The 27,152-nt window shown below is 40.8% G+C and overlaps 1 protein-coding gene and 1 pseudogene across 4 annotated transcripts in view; one reads left to right on the forward strand and one right to left on the reverse strand.

The window, feature by feature from the left end:
- Positions 1–4,980: 4,980 nt before the first annotated feature.
- TTC26 (tetratricopeptide repeat domain 26) overlaps positions 4,981–27,152 on the reverse strand; it is a 73,475-nt gene continuing 51,303 nt past the window's right edge. For 3 of the 4 annotated variants that reach the window (XM_033192886.1, XM_033192883.1, XM_033192887.1), the window contains exons 13-18: positions 20,555–20,643; positions 20,257–20,340; positions 18,468–18,537; positions 16,901–17,007; positions 9,899–10,032; positions 4,981–7,321 (exon numbers count right to left, since the gene is read on the reverse strand). In XM_033192886.1, the coding sequence (XP_033048777.1) occupies positions 7,210–7,321; positions 9,899–10,032; positions 16,901–17,007; positions 18,468–18,537; positions 20,257–20,340; positions 20,555–20,643 (596 nt within the window). In that variant the 3' untranslated portion in view covers positions 4,981–7,209. The remainder of the gene's footprint in view (positions 7,322–9,898; positions 10,033–16,900; positions 17,008–18,467; positions 18,538–20,256; positions 20,341–20,554; positions 20,644–27,152) is intronic. The other variant, XM_033192885.1, reaches the window with a different exon arrangement.
- Positions 22,065–26,723, forward strand: LOC117073341 (annotated as a pseudogene).

Genomic DNA, 27,152 nt, shown 5'->3' on the forward strand with positions numbered 1-27,152 from the left:
GAGGCTGAAGCAGGTAAATCACAAGGTTAGGAGTTTGAGATCAGCCTGGCCAACATGGTGAAACCTCGTCCCCACTAAAAATACAAAAAATTAGCTGGGCGTGGTGGTGGGCACCTGTAATCCCAGCTACTCGTGAGGCTGAGGCAGGAGAACTGCTTGAACCTGGGAGGTGGAGGTTGCAGTGAGCCAAGATCGTACCATTGCACCTCTGGCCTGGGCAACAGTGCGAGACTCTGTTTCGAAAAAAAAAAAAAAAAGTGTAGGCCAGGTACAGTGGCTCACAGCATACTGGGAGGCTGAGACGGGGACGATCACTTGTGGCCAGGAGTTTAAGACCACCCTGGCCAACATAGCGAGACCTCATCTCTAACTTAAAAAAAAAGTGTAAGGGATACAATAGCTGAATGTAATGTTGTACTTAGTTTGGATCCTAATTCTAGTAAACCATTTTGGAGACAACTGGAAAAATGTGAATAAAGACTAGGTATTAGATGATATGAAGAAATTATTTTGCTAGATGTAAAGATTTCTCTTTTTTTGCAGCCTGGGCAACATGGCTCTACCAAAAAAAGTAACAAAAATGAGCCAGGTGTGGTGGCACATGTCCATAGTCCCAGCTACTCCAGAGGCGGAGGTGGCAGGATCGTTTGGGCCTGGGAGGCGGAGGTTTCAGGGACCCAAGATTGTGTAACTGCACTCCAGCCTGGGCAACAGAACGAGACCCTGTCTCAAAAACAAAACCAAACAAAACAATTTTTTTTGATGATACAAATAACGTGTTGATTCTAGAAAAATCAGAAAATACAGAATACAGAAAGAAGAATATACAATACCCAGTTCCATCATTTGAAGATAATCATTGTTCTTATATTTAGGAGCGTTTCCTCCTAGTTATATATTTATAAACTTAGTTTTATTTTACCTCAGTTGCACAGGATTGGGTTGGTCATACTCTCTGGCTCAAGATGACACTCTCTCACCAGTGGCCCTCTTTTATTTAACTATTTATAGTTTTTTTAACAGTTTTTTTAAATAGTTTATTAAGGAATAAACCCCTGTGGCTCATCATCTACATGAAAACTAGAATCTGATAATAATCTAATATGGTATGATGAATCCTGATGATTATCTATGTGGCCTCCTCTCCATCTCAGCCCCTCCTCCCCAATTTAGTAACCACCATGCTGACTAGAGTTCATCATTCCTCTGCTTTCCTTCTGAGTGTATATGTTAGCTGTCTTTAACTTATAAAAGGTTATTGCTCTAAGGAATATATTGTTGCAAGAAGCTATAGTTCATTTATTCTATATAATATTCCTTTGTGACTTTACTACAGTTTATTTATCCATTCTCCTGTGAACGGATATTTGGGTTGTTTCTAGGTTTTCCTGGGAACAGTTCTGACAGGTAGTTAAATTTTATACTTCAAATTTCATCTTAAGATATACTACTTCCATACCACATGCCACCTTTTCTTTTTATTTCCATAGGTTTTTGAGGAACAGGTGGTATTTAGTTACATGAGTAAGTTCTTTAGTTGTGATTTGTGAGATTTTGGTGCACCCATCTCCTGAACAGTATATACTCAATTTGTGGTCTTTTATCCCTTACCCCCTTCCCACCCTTTTCCCAAGTCCCCAAAGTCTATTGTGTCATTCTTATGCCTTTTGCATCCTCATAGCTTAGCCCCCACTTATAAGTGAGAACATATGATATTTGGTTTTCCATTCCTGAATTACTTCACTTAGAATAATCATCTCCAATCCCATCCAGGTTGCTCCAAATGCCATTAATTAATTCCTTTTCATGGCAGAGTAGCATTCTATCATACCACAGTTTCTTTATCTACCTGTTGATTGATGGGCATTTGGGTTGGTTCCACATTTTTGCAATTATGATTTGTGCTACTATAAACATGCGTGTGCAAGTATCTTTTTCATACAATGACTTATTTTCCTCTGGGTAGATACCCAGTAGTGGGATTGCTGGATCAAATGGTAGTTGTACTTTTAGTTCTTTAAGGGATCTCCACGGTTTTCCATAGTGGTTGGACTAGTTTACGTTCTCACCAGCAGTGTAGAAGTGTTCCCTTTTTACTGCATCCACACTAACATCTATTATTTTTTGATTTTTAAATTACGGCCATTCTTGCAGGAGTGAGGTGGCATCACATTGTGGTTTTGATTTCCATTTCCTTGATCATTAGTGATATTGAGCATTTTTTCATGTTTGTTGGCGGTTTGTATATCTTCTTTTGAGAATTGTCTATTTATGTCCTTAGCCTAGGGTTTTCTTTTTTTTTCTTTTTTCTTTTTTTTTTTTTTTTGAGACAGAGATTTGCTCTTTTGCCCAGGCTACAGTGCAATGGTGCGATCTCGGCTCACTGCAACCTCTACCTCCTGGGTTCAAGTGATTCTTGTGCCTCAGCCTCCCGAGCAGCTGAGATTATAGGTGCCTGCCATCACGCCTGGCTAATTTCTGTATTTTTTAGTAGAGACAGGGTTTCACCATGTTGGCCAGGCTGGTCTCAAACTACTGACCTCATGATCCGCCCGCCTCCACCTCCCAAAGTGCTGGGATTATAGGCGTGAGCCACCGTGACCGGCCATCTCCTTCCTCCTTCACCACAACCACCAAATCAGCCCCTAGGTGTATTTGGTATTCAGATTTGATTTAAAGAAAAAGTTTTGATGGCACCAAATGTGCAAACTTCTCTACACACTCCACACTCAACTGATGACATTTATTTTGTTGTGTGCTGTCTTACATTCTTCTCATATTCCTGAAGCTCCGTGTTAAGGTAGTTTACAGGCACGTCACTAAGTCCCTCGCTCTGCTGCTCTGAGACCATCTTAACAGTCAGGAGTACTGTTTGAACATTATCATAAAGTACATACTGTAACCTTGAACTCTTGGTCTCAAGTGATCCTCCCTTCTCAGCCTCCCAAGTAGCTGGATGGCAGGAATGTGCCACTACAACTGGCTAATTAAAAAAAATTTTTTTTTTTTTGTAGAGACAGGGTTTTGGTATGTTGCTCAGGCTGGTCTCAAACTCCTGGCATCAAGTGATCCTCCCACCTCAGCCTCCCAAAGTGTTGGGATTACAAGCATAAGCCACCGTGCCCAGCCTAGAATTTTATAGGATGAAGAAAAGAGAGACAAGATGACTATTCATCTAAGAGAGAGATGTTCTTAATACAGGAACTAATCATTACTTCATTTTTGCCATTAGAAAGAAGATATAACTATTGTGATACCATGCCTGTTTGCTAGCACCTTTCTGAAAGTGCACTAAGCCATAGAGGAGGAAAGCAGTCCCTTGGCTTCCATCTACTTGGATGCATGTGATGTGTGTGGCACGCATGGCAGAGTCGTGGGCATCTTGTAGCTGTTGAGCTTTGGGATCCATTCTGATTGCTCCTCCCAAATGAGGCAGGATGCACCTCAATTCCATGGATATAAACATTCCATTGCCTTCTCTTATTGCTTAATACTTTATTTCCACTGATGACATCAATCACGTTATTGTGTTTAGTTGTGTATATTTCTTTTTCTTTTTCTTTTTTTTTTTTTTTGAGATGGAGTCTGGCTCTGTCACCCAGGCTGGAATGCAGTGGCCGGATCTCAGCTCACTGCAAGCTCCGCCTCCCGGGTTTACGCCATTCTCCTGCCTCAGCCTCCCGAGTAGCTGGGACTACAGGCGCCCACCACCTCGCTCGGCTAGTTTTTTGTATTTTTTAGTAGAGACGGGGTTTCACCGTGTTAGCCAGGATGGTCTCGATCTCCTGACCTAGTGATCTGCCCGTCTCGGCCTCCCAAAGTGCTGGGATTACAGGCTTGAGCCACCGTGCCCAGCCGGTTGTGTATACTTCTGTTAGAGTTCCTTAAGAGCCAGGTCTGTGCATTATTTATCTTTGCATCCTAAGTACCTGGCATATGCTTAGCACACAATAACATAATAATTAGATGGGAACTGAATATATGAAGTTAGATCTCAGAAGTCACTTGCTCTACCAGTTACTGTATGTTTAATTATTCAGTCAACAAGTATTTGAGAGCTTTCTATATGTGAGGTACTACACTATGCACTGGTGATATAACTTATGAATGGGTTATAATTCAGCATGAATGGGCTGTAATTCAGCAAAGAGCCAAGCCTAGTATGATTCAATAGGAACCACCAGCCTCTTTTTTTTTTTTTTTTTGAGACGGAGTCTCGCTGTGTTGCCCAGGCTGGAGTGCAGTGGCGCGATCTCAGCTCACTGCAAGCTCCACCTCCCAGGTTCACGCCACTCTCCCGCCTCAGCCTCCGAGTAGCTGGGACTACAGGCGCCCGCCACCTCGCCCGGCTAGTTTTTTGTATTTTTAGTAGAGACGGGGTTTCACCATGTTAGCCAGGATGGTCTTGATCTCCTGACCTCGTGATCCACCCGTCTCGGCCTCCCAAAGTGCTGGGATTACAGGCTTGAGCCACCGCGCCCAGCCCACCAGCCTCTTAGTGGAAAGAGCTTCTTGGGGAATACGTACTTTCCTCTCTTTTAAAGAGTAACTTGGCCGGGCGCGGTGGCTCAAGCCTGTAATCCCAGCACTTTGGGAGGCCGAGACGGGCGGATCACGAGGTCAGGAGATCAAGACCATCCTGGCTAACACGGTGAAACCCCGTCTCTACTAAAAAAAAAAATACAAAAAGTAGCCAGGCGAGGTGGCGGGCGCCTGTAGTCCCAGCTCCTCCGGAGGCTGAGGCAGGAGAATGGCGTAAACCCGGGAGGCGGATCTTGCAGTGAGCTGAGATCAGGCCACTGCACACCAGTCCGGGCGACAGAGCGAGACTCCGCCTCAAAAAAAAAAAAAAAAAAAAAGTAACTTATTGGGGTCCAAAACTTTATTTCTTTCCTTTCATTCTAGGGCTAGGAAAAAAAGGGTAGAAGGCACATGACGTACTTAGGTCCCACCCTCATCACACTCAACAGAATATCATACTAAGAATCAAATAATAAACTTTAATTTGAATAATACAGTAGAATATAATAATTATTTTGAGGTACAAAAATAATTATAAAATATTTTTCCCATTTGCAAGTAATGTAGGCTATAGACTATAAATAGTACACTGATGCTAGAAACTGTACATATTTCACTACATGCCTAAGTCTGGGTCTTCCTCTCTCCTCTATCATCACATGTAAGAAAACCAGCTGTGCAATACTACTTTGCAATCTTGAAACTCTGTTAAGACATTGCAGAAGTAGCTATCTTTAATAACAGAATGAGATGGTACCTTTCTTTATGTATGTTTTTTGGAGATAAAAAACATAGATAAAAAGTTTACAAAACTCAGATTTCTGCCATTTTTGGAATATCTGCTTTTTTTCCCCCCAAAAAAACAGGAAAATGTCAGAGAGAATCTAGAGCGTTGAATTCAACAAAAGCTCATTTGAAAGTAAACCTCCATCAATGGAAAAGCTTTTCGACTACAGGCAATTTGCAAATAATAGCAATTCACTGGAAGACAAATTTCACTGTGAAAACCTGCTGACAAGTTCTGCCTGTCTTTTTCTATTACTGTGTTTCCTAATATTTTAAGTGAGGTAAGAATTACAAGAATGATTCTAAAAATTATAGCAGGTTCTACCTAGATGGGACCCCATCTAGTTCCTAAGATGCCGAGAGCCATTTATTATTTAAAAAGTAAGAACAACATGAGGAAACAGAAGCTTTGGCATATGAAAAAAGATGTAGCTTTGCTTCCTAGAATTCAGTTATTTAGGCCAGTTTATTTTGATTTGTGCTCTGAGCTGATTATATATGGGTCTAAGATAAAAGACAGAAAAACTGGCCATCTTCCCAAGTAGAGGTGAAATAACCCCTTGTGACAGTCCTGAAGGTGAAGGCGATCTTCAGTCATTGATCTCTTCTTGGCTGCTTTCACTCCTGCCATTTTCTCACCTCCTTTCTATACAACTCCTTCATCCACAAGTGGAGTGCTGCGATAAGTGGAACAGCTAATACAGTACCTATGGGGATTTTCCTGACTTCAGTGCTTGAGGAATTCTTTCTTTCTGTTCTCTTCTCATCTATTCTCTTCTAAGTAGGGATGGCTCTGCACTTTCTAGACCTGTAACACTAGGTACCTTAAACTAACAGAAAAAAACTATATGGTGTAAAAACAAAGGTAGTATAAAACATAGAAAGATGTGGGTCTGTTTTCTGGAAATAGGTTGTGAGCTTAAGAATGCTCAGTTATATAGTAGGTTTATGTTAAAACAGCTCAGAAACATGGGCTGGAATATGACTTATGACAGATAGCCTAGCCATTAGGAGGTTCCCTCAGAGGACTTTACACAATTCATGTTTTATTATTGTTACATTAATAAGTGCCCATAATGCATATAAATAATCACTGTAGCCCTACTTTCAAAATGGATGTTTGTTCAGAAAGATACATGAACAAAAACCTAACCTGCTTTGTTACCTAAAATATTATGGTACCAAAATATAATGGACTAGTGAGATTCATAAACATTGTTTCTTGAATACCTTTAGAGGTACTGCAATTTTTTTCATAGTACTCACCTTTTAAAACACTGCAATATTCATCTTACTGCACTGTAACACGTTATTATCATCAACAATTTAATTACTGAAAGAGTAATCCCATAAATCTATCCTATTAATGACTGGACAGTTTGATAAAGGAACTTACTGCTATTCTTAGAATCACATAGCTAGTTATTCTCCCAAGATTCAGAGGTGCAGTTATAAAACCCTTTATGGAATTCCCCAATAAAATGGGATAATGTACAGAGAAGCCTTAAAGTTAAATGATAGAATGATGCTGATTCTTGAACATCAAAGACGTTTGTTATTGCAGCCAGGGGACAATGCCATAAAACACTAACAAAAAAAAGTTATACTGTTTTCCTTAAAGTCAGTAAATTATATAAAAGTACTCTGAGCATTTTTGGAAGAAAGGCACCAGATAAGTCCAAAGTCTTATTGCTAGTAGGATCATACAGGGTCACAGACTATGGCACTCTGTTCAGCCAGGAGACTAGGTCTCAGCAAGTCAGTCTCTGACCTTGAGGCTTAAAGAGCAAGGATGGAAAATGTCAATAAAACAGAGCCCTGTATCACAGATTAAACTGGAGTGAAAACGATTTCCAGTTTCATGCCAAAGTAGAAGCTGGTTCCTAGGATGCTGGAGCTATTTTAGATGGGCACTCTGTTTTCTTTGGCCCATTTCTTCATGATCCGGATCATGTATTCTACTTGGGTGTTACCTGTGCTTCTCAGTAAATGGAGCACTTCTCGAAGGGTCTCTCTGAGGAAAAGATTTGAAAAGACAAAGTGTTTCAATGAAGAATGAAAATTAAAAAATAAAATAAACTCTGAACTGTCCTTCATACTGTATGTCTTGTGGGGCATTTTTGGTAATAGACTCTTCCACTGTGTATTTATAAAGCAATTACAAACTTACTAGCCTTATGTTTTCATGGTGGCATAGTAAAACGGAAATTATGTGAAATCTTTCTTACCAATCCAAGTGTTCTTTGTTTATCCATACTACCTATATACATACTGATAATCTTTTTATCCTTTCTGAGATGATCTAAATATTCCAATTTCTATTCTTATTCTGCATGACTAGAAAGGGTATATCCAGAAGTTGGGGTTCAAGTTCTAGCTCTAACAGCAGCAAGTCACTTAGTTTGTCTAACTCGTGGATTTCTCCCTTGTTTAAGGTGGTAACCACCGTCAACTAGGCATCACTGTCAAATTCATAAAATTTTACAAAGCCAAAGGAATAAGGGATTTTTTCAAGAAAAATAATACATGAATAAATATGGAAGAGAGGAACATTAAGGACTAAGCCTAGCATTTATGTTTGAAGTAATTTAAATTTAATTAAAATTAAAACATATTTTTGGCCGGGCGCGGTGGCTCAAGCCTGTAATCCCAGCACTTTGGGAGGCCGAGACGGGCGGATCACGAGGTCAGGAGATCGAGACCATCCTGGCTAACACGGTGAAACCCCGTCTCTACTTAAAAATACAAAAAACTAGCCGGGCGACCATGCGGGCGCCTGTAGTCCCAGCTACTCGGGAGGCTGAGGCAGGAGAATGGCATAAACCCGGGAGGCGGAGCTTGCAGTGAGCTGAGATCCGGCCACGGCACTCCAGCCTGGGTGGCAGAGCAAGACTCCGTCTCAAAAAATAAATAAATAAATAAATAAATAAATAAAAATAAAAATACAAAAAACTAGCCGGGCAAGGTGGCGGGCGCCTGTAGTCCCAGCTACTTGGGAGGCTGAGGCAGGAGAATGGCGGGAACCTGGGAGGCGGAGCTTGCAGTGAGCTGAGATCCGGCCACTGCACTCCAGCCTGGGCGACAGAGCAAGATTCCGCCTCAAAAAAAAAAACAAAAAAAAACATATTTTAAGTAATGCATGCTAAAACTTCCCTATTGCCCTAGCAAATCTATAGGTGACTGCCTATGATCCTATTTGCTTAAGAGTCTTCTCATATTTTCTACTTATTTTTCCCCACAAACAACCTCTTTCACCTAACCAAATGTTTTTAAACTTTTACTTAGAACTAGAAGTACTGGCCGTGCGCGGTGGCTCAAGCCTGTAATCCCAGCACTTTGGGCGGCCGAGGCGGGTGGATCACAAGGTCAGGAGATCGAGACCATCCTGGCTAACATGGTGAAACCCCGTCTCTACTAAAAACTACAAAAAACTAGCCGGGCGAGGTGGCGGGCGCCTGTAGTCCCAGCTACTCGGGAGGCTGAGGCAGGAGAATGGCGTGAATCTGGGAGGCGGAGCTTGCAGTGAGCTGAGATCTGGCCACTGCACTCCAGCTTGGGCGACAGAGTGAGACTCCGTCTCAAAAAAAAAAAAAAAAAGAACTAGAAGTACTATAAGGTAGGAAGTAATGTTGGATAGATTATTTTCTTACAAAATTATCACATTTCCTATTCATATATCAGTAACAAATACATTCCATGAAGTTATTTTTAGAAAATGGAATCAAGTTGGTTTTAATGTTTGTTTCAAATGAAACTATATGCTGGGCATGGTGGCTCATGCCTGTAAGCCCAGAACTTTGGGAGGCTGAGGTGGAAGGATCACCTGAGATCAGGAGTTTGAGACCAGCCTGGCCAATATGGTGAAACCCTGTCCCTACTAAAAATACAAAAATTAGCCAGGTGTGGTGGCATGTGCCTGTAATCCCAGCTACTCAGGAGACTGAGGCAGGAGAATCACTTGAACCCAGGAGGCGGTGGTTGCAGTGAGCTGAGATCACGCCATTGCACTCCAGCCTGGGCAACAGAGGAAGACTCTATCTCAAAAAGAAAAAAAAAGCAGAAGAAAGTATAAACCACTTAATTTTATGTAAACTAATGTCTCAGTATTTCCTAGAATATGAGAAGGTGAAAGAAAACAAAAGAGTTATCAATCACATCTACTCCATTCCTAATTCTTTGAGACCTAAAGGACACAAGAAAAAGCCAATAGGCAAAAAAACAAAAAACAAAGAAAAAACCCAAAAGAGTAGAAGAGTTAAATAAAAACACTTTGTTTATAAAAATGGCTATTCATTTGGAACCAAATATACATCCTGCTCTTATATTTGGAGACTGTTAGTGTACTCAATGTATATATGACTTAGAATGATCTGATCCTATTATATATGATTTAGAATTATCTGATTCTACAAAATGAAAGATTTCTGGAGGAAAATGGTCAGATAGAAATATTTAACATCAACCTTTTTTTCATCATTCTAAAACATCATTATAATTGTGTGTTTTCAGAAGATATCATCCAAGAGAACAATTATTTTCCTGCACAAACAAGCAAATGAGTAGAGGTAGTATTTCTTGCCTGTTTACTTACTTGGGTTCTCTCCCAGCTACGATCATCTGGAAAATGCCCACACAGGCACCCCTTTTGCCTTCCCAATATTCAGGGTTGGGATCCAGCCTCTCAAGGACATCAAAAGCTCTGGCAGAATAGTAAAACTGGCCCATCTGAGTAAGAGAAAGTATGTGGTAATACTTGCAGTAAAAAGATTGCACAGAAAGAACCTGAACATAAAGATAACATGAAACGGAACTGTATGAAGTAAATGCATGGGTACTGATAACATTTTCAGTTAGCAAGTTAGAAAAACTTCAATTCCTAATTAAAACAATAAGAAGGAAAAATACAATTTGGGTACATAGGTTCAGTTTAAACCACCTTATGTTCACTCAGTTTTCAACAGTATAACATTTTTTCTACATAGAGTCAAGTTATGCTACCATCAGCACTTTTGCCATTTCTTCTCACTGTATTCTAATCTTGAGGATAAGCTCTGATGATTGTGATTTGAACTGAGTATTTTTCAAGCCTCTTCAATACATTCTTTTCAGATAACTACTATCATTCATTTTATGCTAATTTGATCATGTTCAACTCGAGAACAGTCTTTCCCTAGTCTTGTTCCTAAATTCTCAGAATGCTTAGATGTATACTGACTACTATCCTAAACACTAAATATTTCAAATGTTTAATGCATTTCGACAGACATTTTTCCCAAATGTACTATACTTGGCCTCATAGAACATGTTGAATCCCATTAAATTTTGCTTAGATTAGTTTTCTTTTATTTAAAAAAATTTTTTTAATTCATTATTTTTTTAGAGATAGGATCTAGCTCTATTGCCCAGGCTGGAGTGCCGTGGTGCCATCATGGCTCACTGTGACCTCAAATTCCTGGGCTCAAGAGATCCTCCTGCATTAGTGTTCCAAGCAGCTGAGACTACAGGTGCACATCACCATGCCCAGCTAATTTTTAATTTTTTTCAAGACAGGCTCTCACTATGTTGCCCAGGTGGGTCTCAAACTCCTGGCTTCAGGTGATCCTCCCAGTTTGGTTTCCCAAAGTGCAGAGATTATAGGCTTGAGCCACCGCACCTGGCCAGATGAGTTTTCTCACTTGGCAATCATAAATGCATACTGTTACCAATTTCACCTAAGACTTCAAATTGCTGGGCAACTCTCTTTATGGTTTATAACTTCTTTATTCCTGACAGATGTTTTTCTAAATCTTTGACCGTTTCCTTAAGACAGCCTTCTTAGCTTAGTCTTATTCTGTACTTCACAGGGAAAACACAACTTTCCTCTCTTCAATTCAAATTATATTTACACCTTCATTCATCCTTTCCTCCTTTCTACCTAATCTCACGTGAATATTTTTTTTATTATGTTCAAGGTTTGTCCTTCTATTTATGTACTCTTTTAAAAAAAAGTCTTCATTGTGAAATAACACACATATAGGATGGTATATGAAACATTCACATACAGCTTACTCATCATAATGTGAAAATACTGTAAACACTACCCAGGTCAAGACACTGAGAGCAACACAAAAGCTCTCTGTGTGTCACTTCCAGACCATAACTCCCTCTTTCCATACCCAGAGGTAACTACTCTTCTGACTTTTATGGTTATCAGTTCTTTGACTTTATGTTCTCTCTTATGTACACACATCTTTAAACAATATAATTGAGTTCTGCTTCTCAGAACTTTATATGAGTGAATACCATAAATATTCTGTCTTGTACCTATGATTCAACATTATAAGATTCATCTATATTGCTGTATATAGCTGTAGTTGATTCATTTAAAAAATTTTTTATTTGGAAGTATTAATAATTATAGATCCATGGACAAAGATAAGACAGAGGTCACATGTACCTTTCACCTAGTTTCCTCCAAATGTTACAGCTTACATAAGGATCGTAAAATATCACAATATAGAAATCAGGAAATTGACACTGGTACTGTGTATGCTGATGATGGTCCTGTTATTTCATCCTGTGTGTAGATTCATGTAACCACAACCATGTGACTATCAAGATATCGAATTACTGTTTTGTTTTTGGACACAAGGTCTTGCTTTGTCATCCAGGATGGAGTGCAGTGAAGCAATCACAGCTCACTGCAACCTTGAACTTCTGGGCTCAAGTGATTCTCCTGTCTCAGCTTCTCGAGGAAGCCACCATGACCAGCTATTTTTAAAAAATGTTTTATAGAGACAATGTCTCACTATGTTGCCCAGGCTGGCCTTGAACTCCTGGCCTCAAGCAATCCTCCTGCCTTGGCCTCCCAAAGTACTGGGATTACAGCCATAAGCCACCATACCTGGCCAAGATGCAGAACCATTATATCACCACAAAGATTTCTCTTGTTACTCTTCTATAGTCACATGCACAGCCCTCCCTGCTCACCATCCCTAACATCTAACAACCACTAATTTGCTCTCTATCTCAATAATTTTGTCATTTCTCTCTCTCTCTTTTTTTTTTTTTTTAAGATGGAGTTGCGCTTTTGTTGCCCAGGCTGGAGTGCAATGGCACAATCTCAGCTCACCACAACCTCTGCCTCCCGGGTTCAAGCAATTCTCCTGCCTCAGCCTCCCGAGTTGCTGGGATTACAGGCATGTGCCACCATGCCTGGCTAATTTTGTATTTCTAATAGAGACGGAGTTTCTCCATGTTGGTCAGGCTGGTCTCAAACTCCCAACCTCAGGTGATCCACCCCCCTCGGCCTCCCAAAGTGCTGGGATTACAGGCTGAGCCACCGCACCTGGCCAATTTTGTCATTTCAAGAATGTTACATATATGAAAGCTAACAGTATGGGACCCTTTGAAACTGGCTTTTTTCCTTCAGTATAATGTCCTTGCTATTCCCCGTTAATTCAAGTTACTGTGTGTTCCAATAGCTTGCTCCTGTTATGGTCACCCTGCAAATTCAAGAGGGACTCCTAACCAAAGTTTGGTTTGGATAGTGAAACTGAGGACACCACACACATACAGCAAGAGGATATGAAACATTTTCTTACACAGTTGAAGTCTAGGGAGAGTAGAACAGCCCTATTAAGCAGATCTGAAAAGGCCTGGGAGAGCACGGAAAGGAGACTGGCCTTTGTGTTTACTGTGGTTAGGAGGTGGGGCCGTGGTGAAGGTTCCTGTGCATGGGCAGGGACTTGTGTGGTTTAAATCACCCTGTGGTGCCAAAGAAGGGAGCATGTAGGTTTTCTTATCATTTTGCCCAGATGTGGGGCACAAGGGGAAGAGGTAGGGGTGAGGCTTAAAAGCTGTCAGCAGTAGGCCGGGCGAGGTGGCTCAAGCCTGTAATCCCAGCACTTTGGGAGGCCGAGATGGGTGGATGAGAGGTCAGGAGATCGAGACCATCCTGGCTAACACGGTGAAACCCCGTCTCTACTAAAAAATACAAAAAACTAGCTGGGCCAGGTGGCGGGCGCCGGTAGTCCCAGCCACTCGGGAGGCTGAGGCAGGAGAATGGCGTAAACCCGGGAGGCGGAGCTTGCAGTGAGCTGAGATCCGGCCACTGCACTCCAGCCTGGGCGACAGAGCGAGATTCCATCTCAAAAAAAAAAAAAGCTGTCAGCAGTCAAACATCCAGAAATGAAGTCAGACCTCTCATTATAGTTCCTTTTTATTACTGAGTAGTATTCCAGGCCAAACCAGTCTGTTTAACTATTCACCTACCGAAAGACTTTGACTGGCTCCAGTTTTAGGCTATTACAAATAAAACTGCTATTAACATTTAAATATTAAAATTTGTGTTATTAACATTTATATATTTCTGTGGATATAGGTTTTCATTTACCCGGGATAAATACACAGGAATGCAATTGCTAGGTCATATAGTAAATATGTTTATTAAAGAAACTGCCAAACTATTTTATGGTGGGTTTTTTTTCTTTTGATCCTTTTAATTTTGACCTATGTATATCAATATATTTAAAGTGAATTTCTTGTTGAGAACACATAATTGGGTTTTTTTTTATTCACTCTCTCAATAGATGTCTTTTAATTGGCATACTTAGACCATCTACATTTAATTATTGACATGTTAGGGCTTAATTCTGCCATTTCCCCCCTTAATCTCTTTGTTTTTCTTTGGCAAGGACATCACACATATGCTGGATAAAGACATGACTGTGTGATCCCCACAGAAGGAAGATAAGAAAAACCTGTATTTGACTTCTCTAGCCTTCACCTACACCTATCTTTTTCCTGCTGTTCCTGCAGTGTAATAAATTTTAGCCATGAGTATAGCTTTATATTGAGTCATGAATCCTTCTAGTAAATCACCAAACTAGTGGGTGGTCATGCGACCACTGAGACACTAGGTAATGCCAACCTGTTTTTCAAGTAATTATCTCCCTTTGACGTTAACCCTATTCCCCTGTCATCTCCTCTAGGGCCTAACTCCATCAAAAATGCCCCCATCCTCCTGAATTTTTAATCTGCCTGTTCAATGGCTCATTTTCTTCTGCCTACAGATATACTACCCTATCCCCACTCTAAAAGAAGAACTCTCCACCCCATCCCCCCCAATCCCAAACTCTGATTTTCCATTTAAGTTAGCACTACATTTTTCCTCATCATCAATATCAGATTTTTTAAGACTCTGGTCTACATGACACTCGCTGCATCTGCTTTGTAATCTGACTCTATTCTCTACCTATTACTGTCTTCTCAGTCCTCATACATTTCTATCTAGTTGCAGATTTGACACTCTCCTGGCTTGGCTTTTGATTAAATAGGAGCAAGGAAAAGTAATGAAAAGCATTTCTTTTTTTTTTTTTTTTTGCCTGTCCTCATTGTTTTCCTTCTCTTGTGTTCATCCTCTCTTCCATTTACTCTTGTTTCCCTTTCTAGCCCTTAAACACTGGTGTTCCGTGAGGTTCCTCACCCCATTTACTGGTTAATCTTATTCTCTCTCATACTCTGCTATTGCTGCTGCTGCTGCTGCTACTACTACTACCACTGCTACTACCATTGCGATTACCACCACTAACTACTGTTAACCTCTAAATCTACATTGTTAACTACTAAATCTACATTGCTAAGCCAGATGAATACCAAAGCTCCAAGGACAGCCTGTTAATTTCCTACTTCTATTATCTCTGCTGGAAGCCTCAAAGACACTTCAGATTTAATATATCTAAAACTGAAATAATTTCCTATCTTCTAATGTTTTCCTTCCCTCTGCCTCCCCTAATTTATTTAAGAGCATTGCCACCCACCAAGTCATGTTAAACTATTGTTTAAGTTTCCTATGTCTTAAAATCTTTTCCACTGATGGTGATTCACTTCTTTTTTTGGTAATGATTCACTTTGAAATGAGCTTTTGTTGATTAATTTAATACAAGACTCTCTTTACCTGACATTTACCTGTATTTTTGACATTTTTGGAACAGATATTCCAAAAATAGGAACTTCCAGAATTTGAGGCTGATTTTTAAAAAATCTTAATCTATAGGCTAGGTCCCAAAACTACTACCTCCTCCTATCCTTTCCAACTCCCCCCAGCCCCCCTCCACACACCAACATGTACACAAAACAGCCATTCCTTTACTAAATCTGACTAAGTTTTTGTTCTCTTTTTCTGGTTCCTTTGTCTTTCCTGTCTGCCATTTGTACCTCAGAGTTTGGTTTGCACCTCTTCTCACTTTACATTTTACTTGGGTAATCTCACTGTTTTTCAGGGCTTCAGTTAATCCAGTCATGCACTTCATAATAGTATTTTGATCAATGATGGGCAGCATATATGACTGTGGTTCCATGACTGTGACTTTTCTATGTTTAGATATGTTTCAATACACAAATATTAACCATTGTGTTATAATTACCTGTGGTATTCAGTACGGGTACATGCTGTACAGGTTTGTAGCCTAGGGAGCAATAAGCTATATCATATGGCCTAAGTGTGTAGTGGGCTATACCATCTAGGTTTGTGTAAGTACACTCTGATGTTTGTACAATGACAAAATCACCCAATGACACATTTCTCAGAACTTATCCCCATTATTAAGCAATACAGGACTGTACTTAAATGTTGATGACTCCCAATCTATGTCTCTAGATGTCAGAAGACATTTTTCTTGAGCTTCAGAACCAAATTTCCAACTACCAGATGATTATCTGTACATCAACGCTACCTAAAGATTCATACCCTTTAGAAATCTAAAACTTCCTCTCTAATCATTTCATATACACGTAAATCTCTGAAATACTGCCTATCTCTGAGTTCAGTTCATTCATAAAAAGAATGGCATCTCTTTTTTTTTTCTTTTTTTGAGCCGGAGTCTCGCTCTGTCGCCCAGGCTGGAGTGCAGTGGCCAGATCTCAGCTCACTGCAAGCTCCGCCTCCCGGGTTTATGCCATTCTCCTGCCTCAGACTCCTGAGTAGCTGGGACTACAGGCGCCTGCCACCTCGCCCGGCTAGTTATTTGTATTTTTTAGTAAAGACGGGGTTTCACCATGTTAGCCAGGATGGTCTCGATCTCCCGACCTCGTGATCCGCCCGTCTCGGCCTCCCAAAGTGCCAGGATTACAGGCTTAAGCCACTGCGCCCAGCCAAGAATGGCATCTCTTTTTTTTTTTTTTTTTTTTTGAGACGGAGTCTCGCTCTGCCGCCCAGGCTGGAGTGCAGTGGCCGGGTCTCAGCTCACTGCAAGCTCCGCCTCCTGGGTTTACGCCATTCTCCTGCCTCAGCCTCCCAAGTAGCTGGGACTACAGGCGCCCGCCACCTCGCCCGGCTAGTTTTTTGTATTTTTTAGTAGAGACAGGGTTTCACCGTGTTAGCCAGGATGGTCTCGATCTCCTGACCTCGTGATCCGCCCGTCTTGGCCTCCCAAAGTGCTGGGATTACAGGCTTGAGCCACCGCGCCCGGCCAAGAATGGCATCTCTTATAGCACTATGTGAATCCTCTCACTACTAGCCATTTAGTCTGTAGGACATTTTCCCCTAATATTTAGCCAATGCAGCAATGTGATACTAATCTTCAATGTTCCCTTTAGTCTCAGTCCGACTCACCTTGTAGCAGTCATTAGCAATGAGCTGTAAGAGACTGAAGGACTCGCCAGAGGTTTCCATCTTAAGATAAAGTTCCCAGGCTAGTCTTGGTTTCTTATTCATAATATCTGCAAAAGGAATCAAAGATTTGTAAACAAATGAGTCATTTTTACATGTACAAAAAATAATGTCTGCACCTTATTATTCTATGGATTTGGTTCCATATTCTTTTTTTTTTTTTTTTTTGAGAGGGAGTCTCGCTCTGTCGCCCGGCCTGGAGTGCAGTGGCCGGATCTCAGCTCACTGCAAGCTCCGCCTCCCGGATTTACCGCCATTCTCCTGCCTCAGCCTCCCGAGTAGCTGGGACTACAGGCGCCCGCCACCTCGCCCGGCTATTTTTTTCTATTTTTTAGTAGAGACGGGGTTTCACTGTGTTAGCCAGGATGGTCTCGATCTCCTGACCTCGTGATCCGCCCGTCTCGGCCTCCCAAAGTGCTGGGATTACAGGCTTGAGCCACCGCGCCCGGCCTGGTTCCATATTCTAAACAAAGTAGTGGAAAGCTTTCACGGAAAGCTTGCAATGCTGGTATTCAGCTGGCTCCCTGCCAGAATTCTACCATACTTAAAATATTTAAGTTTGGAGTCACATAATTATGTCTTTCAGATCAGATTGACTTCTGGTAATTCCTACTTTGCTCATATGCTTAAAAGGATAACTATCATTCATTCAATCCTACTCATAGTTTCAACCTCACTTAGAAGATATGATTGCTAAATTTTCCTCTGACTACAAAAACTCAGTGAACATTTTACTTAATTTTGTTTTTTTATTGAGACAGAGTCTTGCTCTGTCACCCAGGCTGGAGTGCAGTGGTGTGATCTTGGCTCACTGCAACCTCTGCCCCCCAGGTTAAGTGATTCTCGTGCCTCAGCCTCCCCAGTAGCTGGGATTACAGGTGTGTGCCACCATACCCAGTTAATTTTAGTATTTTTAGTAGATCTGAGGTTTTGCCATGTTGGCCAGGCTGGTCTTGAACTCCTGACCTCAAGTGATTCGCCTGCCTCACGCTCCCAAAGTGCTGGGATTACAGGTGTGAGCAACTGTGCCTGGCCAACATTTTAAATCTTGAGTTTTAAAAAGGAGCAAGAAAAGATAGTGAGTGAGAGAGAGAAAGAGACAGAAAGTAAAGTTCTATATCAAAAAATTACATTTTTGACATTTTGCCACTTTTCAGACTTGACCCATAGTGAAAAGTTAAAATTAGTGTAACAACATCATTTCACAAACAACACTATAAGCTGAGACTCTGGAAACTGTAATGAGACTTTAGAAAGAACTTGACATTTTTCAAGCTATAAATACTAGGTCAATGCTATATGGTAGAACTAATCACAGGGTAAACTTGCATGACATATTTACATGGCAACACTTACTGAGTTGCATTAACAACCCTTAATTTCAGTGTTTACTCATTCTCAGAACAAAATGCAAAATCAAATTAGAAAACATTCCATGTCATTTACGAACAGATTATGTAACCAAAAAGAAAAAGAGGATTCTTCTTGTAACATTTAAAAGAAGACTCACAGCACCGAGCTAACCAGCTGAGGTAAATGTAATCATTTTTCATCTTCTCACTTTGGATCAAGAGGAATGCCTGCAAGAAGAGGAAAGAAAGGGAATACAGATGAGGATGATTTTGCAACAAAAATACCCATTATTGGCTTGCCTTAGATTGATAATCACTGTAGCATTATAGATGACCAAATTCTGGGCAGGCTGCTAAGAAAAGTAAGGGACAAAATTGTGGTGATTTTAAAATATTGGCCGGGTGCCGTGGCTCACGCCTGTAATCCCAGCACTTTGGGAGGCTGAGGTGGGCAGATCACGAGGTCAGGAGATCAAGACCATCCTGGCTAACACAGTGAAACCTCATCTCTACTAAAAATACAAAAAATTAGCTGGGCGTGGTGGTGGGCGCCTGTAGTCCCAGGTACTTGGGAGACTGAGGCAGGAGAATGGCATGAACCCAGGAGGTGGAGCTTGGAGTGAGCCAAGATCACGCCACTGCACTCCAGCCTGGGCGACAGAGCAAGATTCCATCTCAAAAAAATAAATAAATAAATAAAAATAAAAAATTACACCAGAAATTGATACTACAAGTTGACAAAAAGTTGGTAAGGATATAGAAGATTCAAACAGAATAATTAACAACTGTATGATATATATTCTTTTTAAGCATATATGACCATGCTACACACAGGTCAGTAAGGCAAACCTCAACAAATGGCACATGCCACCATACTCAGCTATTTTAAAAAAATTTTTGTAGAGATGGTGTCTTACTATATTGCCTAGGCTGGTCTCGAACTCCTGGGCTCAAGTGATCTTCCCACTTTTCAGCCTATGACCACAAAAATACAATTAAGTTAGAAATCAGAGGCCGGGCGCGGTGGCTCAAGCCTGTAATCCCAGCACTTTGGGAGGCCGAGACGGGCGGATCACGAGGTCAGGAGATCACCATCCTGGCTAATACGGTGAAACCCCATAAAAAATAGAAAAAACTAGCCGGGCGACGAGGCGGGCGCCTGTAGTCCCAGCTACTTGGGAGGCTGAGCCAGGAGAATGGCGTAAACCCGGGAGGCGGAGCTTGCAGTGAGCTGAGATCCGGCCACTGCACTCCAGCCTGGGTAGCAGAGCGAGACTTCATCTCAAAAAAAAAAAAAAGTTAGAAATCAAATAAGTAAAGAAACATATTGATAGTCATCAAGCTGTATACTTATGATTTGTATACTTTTCTGTACATATGTTATATTTCCATAAAATTTGCTAAAAAGGGAAAATTTTAATATGGTTATAAAATCTATGTCTATTCACATTGTCCTTTTCTTTTTTTTTTTTTTTAAGAGACAGGGTTTCACTATGTTGCCCAGGCTGGAGTGCAGTGGCTATTCACAGGCACGATCATAGTGCACTGCAGCTTAAAACTTCGAGGCTCGGCCGGGCACGGTGGCTCACGCCTGTAATCCCAGCTCTCAGGGAGGCAGAGGTGGGAGGATAGCTTGAGCTCAGGAGTTCGAGACCTGCCTGCGTAATATAGCGAGACCCCGTTCTCCACAAAAAAAGGAAAAAAAAAAAGACAAAAAAAAAAAAAAAAAACTTCGAAGCTCAAGCCACTGTCTTGCCTCAGCCTCCCAAGCAGCTGGGAATACAGGTGTGTGTCCCTGTACCTTCTCCACAGTGTACTTTTTAATGCATTCTAAGAACAGAGGAATCTTTAATAATCCTTAACCCTTGACCATTTTATTCCAGTGAGAAAAAGATAAGGATGTCTTTAGACAGAATCATTCAAATGCTTTCAAAAGCAGGTACCCACCTCTTCACCCTCACTGGTATTGCCTGTTGCAGCTTTGGCTTGGGCATAATTAAAGTTAAAGATGTCATCATTATAGAAGTAACTCTGAAAAACATCCCAAGAACAGGTCACATTGAGAATGAACATACAAAATATAAAACTATCAGTTATACCAGATAAACACAAAACTAACCTGAAGGATTAGTTGATGCCACGAATGCCACCATAGAAAACGGGCCATCTCTAAGGGTATCTTACCTTCTCTGACACATTCTACAGTATTTTGTATATAAAATATTGTAGATAATTCTATACTGACCTTAAATGAGTTGAGGTAAATCAAGACATCATCAAATTGCTTAAGCAGGAAGAAACAGGAAGCCATGCACTGCCTCCCTGGTATTGTATCTGAAATGGAGGGGAAAAAAACCCACATATATTCATGAAACTAAAATCCTCTTTAGCTGAAGTTTGAGTTATTTAATAATTTAGAGACAGGAAAATATTCCAAAATATCTTTCTAGATTCTAAAATTATACATTTTGTTCAGTGGACAAAACCCCAATATAATGGAGGTCACAGTCCTTGAGAGTGACCAATAATCTCTCTGGGGATTAACTCCCCGAGTCCAAAATGAACACATGCCCTGCAGGTTCACTAACTGCAACACTACCCAGGTCATTTTCCAGGGCTTTGATTCTCTCATCCAACATGTGCATATTCAATTAGTGTGGCCTGGTTTCCATCATCACTTTTCTAAATCAACCTAGCACTTCCAATCTCAAATGGAAAAATAATTTGCCATGGAACCATCTGATTCTGATCCTGATGCAACTTTTTGCCTGATACCGGATTCCTATTTGAGTAGTGGAGGATTCATATAACTCCCACGCTTGCCACAGGCATTCCTAAAGCTTCTTATCCTGTTTAATTTTTTTCCTTTAACATTTATCACAGTCTGATATACTATGTACATCTGATATATATATATACACACACTATATATATGTATATCTAATCAGATATACATATAAAATTTAAAACCATCAGTTATACCAGATAAACACAAAACTAATCTTAAGGATTAGTTGATGCCACTAATGCCACCACAGAAACTGGTGGCATTTTGTGGTACATCTGATGAGATGTACATACATATAGTATATATATATATGATATACATAGTATATCAGACTGTGATAAGTGATAAAGGAAAAAAAATTAAACAGAATAAGGAGCCTTAGGAACGCCTGTGGCAAGAGTGGGAGTTATACTAATCCTCCACCACTCAAATAGGAATCTGATATCAGGCAAAAAGCTGGATCAGGATCAGAATATATGTATCACATATACATATGTAGTATAAATATATATGTACACACACACTATATATATACTATATATTATTTCTTTTCTTTTTTTTTTTTGAGACAGAGTCTTGCTCTGTTGCCCAGGGTGAAGTACAGTGGCGTGATCTTGGCTCATTGCAACCTGCGCCCTGGGTTAAAGCAATTCTCTTGCCTCAGCCTCCCGAGTAGTTGGGATTACAGGCACGCACCACACTTGGCTAATTTTTGTATTTTTAGTAGAGATGGGTTTCCACCATGTTGGCCAGACTGGTCTCGATCTCCTGACCTCGTGATCCGCCTACCTCGGCCTCCCAAAGTGCTGGGATTACAGGCATGAACCACAGCGCCCGGCCACTATATATTGTTTCTAGTCCATCTGCCCTACTAGACTTAAGTTCCACAATGGTTGGGAGTTTTGTTTGTTTACTGCTGTATCCTCAACGGCTCAATAAATTTTTATTGTATGAATGAATGAATGAAATGGGGAAAATAGTACGCAATAACTGGTATTAGTGAAACATTTGTGAATGTCCAGGAGTAATAAAAATATTTAATATAATTTTCAGTTCAGCATGAACACTGTTACTCAGAATAGATGCCAGACATAGACAACCAGTACAGGCAGCACCATATTGGTTCATGTTGGCTAACTAGCATCTCTTTTTATACCCCTTTCTCAAATCTTTCACTGAATCTTGGCTGATGAAATACTTTAATCATAAAAATGAAGTTTCAAGACTACTAGTGGGCAATATAGGTGACTATTATATAACTGTGGCAGAAAGAAAGCATTTTCTAAGCTTAATATCCATGCAAGTAATCATAGAAAAGAAAAACTTAATTAAAAATGGTTTTAATAATAAAAATAATCTACTTTTTTTTTTAAATTTTTGTGGGTATGTAGTCCATATATCCATACTGCATATGGACATCCAGTATATTTTGATACAGGCATACAATGCATAATAATCACATCAGCATTTATTCCTTCTTTGTGTTACAAACAATCCAGTTATACTTTTCTAGTTATTTTGAAATGTATAATAAATTATATTGTTAACTATAGTCACTCTGTTGTGCTATCAAATACTAGACCTTATTAATTCTAATTTTTTCTTTTTTTTGTAGCCATCCTCACTGTCCTCCCACTCCACTACCCTTCCCAGGCTCTGCTAACCATCACTCTACTCTCTATCTCCAAGAGTTCAAGTGTTTTAATATTTTTTAGCTCCCACAAATAAGTGAAAAGTGTGTCTTTCTGTGCCTGGCTTATTTCACTTAACATAATGTCCTCCAATTCCATCCATGCTGTTGTAAATGACAGGATCTCAACTCATTCATCTCATCTCATCCTTTTTATGGCTGAATAGTAAGTATTCCATTGCGTATATGTACCACATTTTCTTTATTCCTTCATCTGTTGATGGATGCTTAGGGTGCTTCCAAATTTCTGCAATTTTGAATTGTGCAGCAATAAACATTGTTGTGCAAATATCTCTTTGATATGCTGATTCCTTTCTTTTGGGTATTTATCTAGCAGTGAGATTTCTGTATCATATGGTCATCCTATTTTTGGTGTTTTGAGGAACTTCCAAACTGTTCTCCACAGTGGGTGTGCTAATTTACATTCCCACCAACAGTGATGCATTTCTCTGATGATCAGTGATGTCGAACACCTTTTCATACACCCATTTGTCATTTGTATGTCTTTTTTTCCTTTTTTTTTCTTTTTTTTGTAGCCATCCTCACTGTCCTCCCACTCCACTACCCTTCCCAGGCTCTGCTAACCATCACTCTACTCTCTATCTCCAAGAGTTCAAGTGTTTTAATATTTTTTAGCTCCCACAAATAAGTGAAAAGTGTGTCTTTCTGTGCCTGGCTTATTTCACTTAACATAATGTCCTCCAATTCCATCCATGCTGTTGTAAATGACAGGATCTCAACTCATTCATCTCATCTCATCCTTTTTATGGCTGAATAGTAAGTATTCCATTGCGTATATGTACCACATTTTCTTTATTCCTTCATCTGTTGATGGATGCTTAGGGTGCTTCCAAATTTCTGCAATTTTGAATTGTGCAGCAATAAACATTGTTGTGCAAATATCTCTTTGATATGCTGATTTCCTTTCTTTTGGGTATTTATCTAGCAGTGAGATTTCTGTATCATATGGTCATCCTATTTTTGGTGTTTTGAGGAACTTCCAAACTGTTCTCCACAGTGGGTGTGCTAATTTACATTCCCACCAACAGTGATGCATTTCTCTGATGATCAGTGATGTCGAACACCTTTTCATACACCCATTTGTCATTTGTATGTCTTTTTTTCCTTTTTTTTTCTTTTGATACCGGGTTCCACTCTTGTTGCCCAGACTGGAGTGCAATGGTGTGACCTCGGCTCAGTGCAACCTCTGCCTCCTGGGTTCCAGTGACTCCTCTGCCTCAGTTTCCTGAGTAGCTGGGATTACGGGCACCACCACCATGTCCAGCTAATTTTTTGTATTTTTTAGTAGAGACGGGGTTTCACCATGTTGGCCAGGCTAGTCTTAAACTCCTGACGTCAGGTGATCCACCGGCCTCAGCCTCCCAAAGTGCTGGGATTACAGGCATGAGCCAAGGCACCCAGCCTTGTATGTCTCCTTTTAAGAAATGTCTGTTCAAAGTTTTTGCCCATTTTCAAATTGGATTGTTAGATTTTTTCCTATTGAGTTGTCTGGGCTCCTTCTATATTCTGATTATTAATCCCTTGTCAGATGGCAAATATTTTCTCCATTCTGTGGATTGTCACTTCACTTTGTTGATTGTTTCCTTTGCTGTGAAGAAGGTTTTTTGACTTGGTGTGACCCCATTTGTCCATTTTTGCTTTGGTTGCCTGTGTTTGTGCGGTATTACTCAAGAAATCTTTGGGCCAGGCCACTCACACACAGTCGGGAACCTCACGTGTGCTTTGGTGTTACTGTTTGCACCCCCTAAAGCCAACGTGGGCCACCAGTGGAGGAGACCTCTGGACTAGGGTTTCTGTCTTTGTGTTAAATCTCTCCTTCAGTGTGGCCCAGTGCCAGGTGGGCTCCCGTGGGAAGTCCTGCCATCAGAACCAGATTGTTACTGTTGGGAAAGACAAAAAAGGCAGAAAGATCCCAGAATATCTGATCCATTTTAATGGCTGGAACAGAAGCTGGGATCAATGGGCGGCCGAAGATCATGTGCTTCATGATACCGATGAAAATCGTAGAATACAGCATAAATTGGCAAGAAAAGCTGTAGCTCGCCTGAGGAGCACAGGAAGAAAGAAGTGCTGCAGGTTGCCTGGTGTTGATTCTGCTTAAAAGCCTCCTCATTGACGAAAAAGATGAAAATGATGAAAACTCATTAAGCAGTTCCTCTGACAGCAGCAAAGTATGAAGAAATAAGTGAAGAAAGTGATATGAAGAAAAGACTGAAGTGAAAGAAGAACCAGAGCTTCAAACAAAAAGAGAAATGGAAGAAACAACAATAACTACAGAAATTCCTGAAGTTCTGAAGTAGCAGGAGGATGATTATTATTATATTAACAGAAGGAAATGGTTAGTGAAACTTTCATGCCAGACCAACATCATAATGATTTTGGAAGCATTTTGCTCTCAATGCAGCCTTTTCAGCCAATGAGAGGCCTCGTCACCATCATGCTATGCCACATGCCAGTATGAATGTGCATTATATCCCAGAAGAAAAGAATGTTGACCTTTTTGTAAGGAGATGGTGGATGGATTAAGAATAACCTTTGATTACACTCTACTGTTGGTTTTACTCTATCCTTATGAACAAGTGCAGTATAAAAAGGTGACTTTCAGCACTTTGGGAGGCCGAGACGGGCGGATCACGAGGTCAGGAGATCGAGACCATCCTGGCTAATATGGTGAAACCCTGTCTCTACTTAAAAAATACAAAAAACTAGCCGGGCGACGAGGCGGGCGCCTGTAGTCCCAGCTACTCGGGAGGCTGAGGCAGGAGAATGGCGAGAACCCGGGAGGCAGAGCTTGCAGTGAGCTGAGATCCGGCCACTGCACTCCAGCCTGGGTGGCAGAGCAAGACTCCGTCTCAAAAAAAAAAAAAAAAAAAAAAAAGGTGACTTTGCCAGGTGCGGTGGCTTATGCCTGTAATCTCAGCACTTTGGGAGGCTGAGGTGAGTGGATCACCTGAGGCCAGGAGTTGGAGACCAGCCTGGCCAACATGGCGAAACCCAGCCTCTACCGAAAATACAAAAATTAGCCGGGGATTGTGGCAGGAGCCTGAAATCCCCAGCTACACAGGAAGCTGAGGCAGGAGAATCGCTTGAACCCAGGAGGCAGAGGTTGCAGTGAGCCGAGATCACACCACCGCACTCCAGCCTGGGTGATAAGAGCGAGACTCCATCTCAAAAAAAAAAAAAAAAAGTGACTTCATCCATATTTTTTTTTCTAATTAAGGAAATTGCCACAAACACTAATACGATCCAGGAAGAACTCTCTCCCAGCCTGCCTTTGTTGAATTCATCCATGCCACAGTCCACAGAGAGTCAGCCAACCATTAGTGAACCAGACACCCCCAAAAGGCGCAAAGCTGAGTTGGAAGCATTGCAGTCTCTGAGGTGGTCCATGAGCCACACCACCAACTGTGACAGACTTTCTGACAGCAGCACCTCACCTCAGCCCAAAGGCCGGCAGCAGCACACATCCGCCAGCATACCCAAGCTGTTTCTGCACCTGGAAAAGAAGACACCTGTGCACAGCAGATCGTCTTCACCTATTCCTCTGACTCCTAGCACGGAAGTGCAGTGTTCGTTGGCTTTGAAAGGAGAAAAACTAATGAAATGAACGAGGTCCTGTCCTAGAAGCTTATGCCTGATAATTACCCACCAGGTGACCAGTCGCTTCCACCTGTTATATTTACGGGGCATAACATTTGCTGCAATTGTTTGTAAAACTTCCAGAAATTCTTAGAAAGATGTCCTTTTCTGAGAAAAATCTGAAGGCTTTATTGAAGCACTTTGATCTCTATTTGAGGTTTTTTGGCAGAATACTGTGATTATTTTTTCCTAGAGTCAGCTTATGTCACTTCCTGTGAGGTGCAATGCACAGCAAGAATCTCCAGGCTATTTATTACAATGTTGATGGTTCTGTAAGAACAACTCTTCTGTCTAGCTTGGCACTCTGGGTTCCAGATGAACAACTATCAAGGTAGTGGGTCTTTACCCAGAGCACAAACACAATGCCCACCAGGGGGCTCTGACAGAGGTGGGCCCTGTTGTTTGAGTTGCCCACATACTGTAGTTATTCTGTTAGGAATTGTTTCCTGGGTGCCTCTAGTGCTCTGACACAACACTTGCTACTGTGCAGGCCACCTGTGATAGCAGGAAAAAGCAACTGGGTTCACAGTGAAATGTTTGTGGAAGCATACATAGGTTAGGCTATTTCAATAGACATTGCAGTTCATTAGCGAGAACCACATTATTTTGTTATTTGCTAGCATTAAGTAAATTTTTTTTTTTGCAAATTGATTTCATTCTTTTGATGAAGCTGGGCAACTCTGTCCAACAAGGTTTAGTTTGTAC

This window comes from Trachypithecus francoisi, unplaced genomic scaffold (genome assembly GCF_009764315.1).
Source record: "Trachypithecus francoisi isolate TF-2019V2 unplaced genomic scaffold, Tfra_2.0 Lachesis_group4, whole genome shotgun sequence".
In the NCBI taxonomy this organism is placed as follows: Eukaryota; Metazoa; Chordata; class Mammalia; order Primates; family Cercopithecidae; genus Trachypithecus; species Trachypithecus francoisi.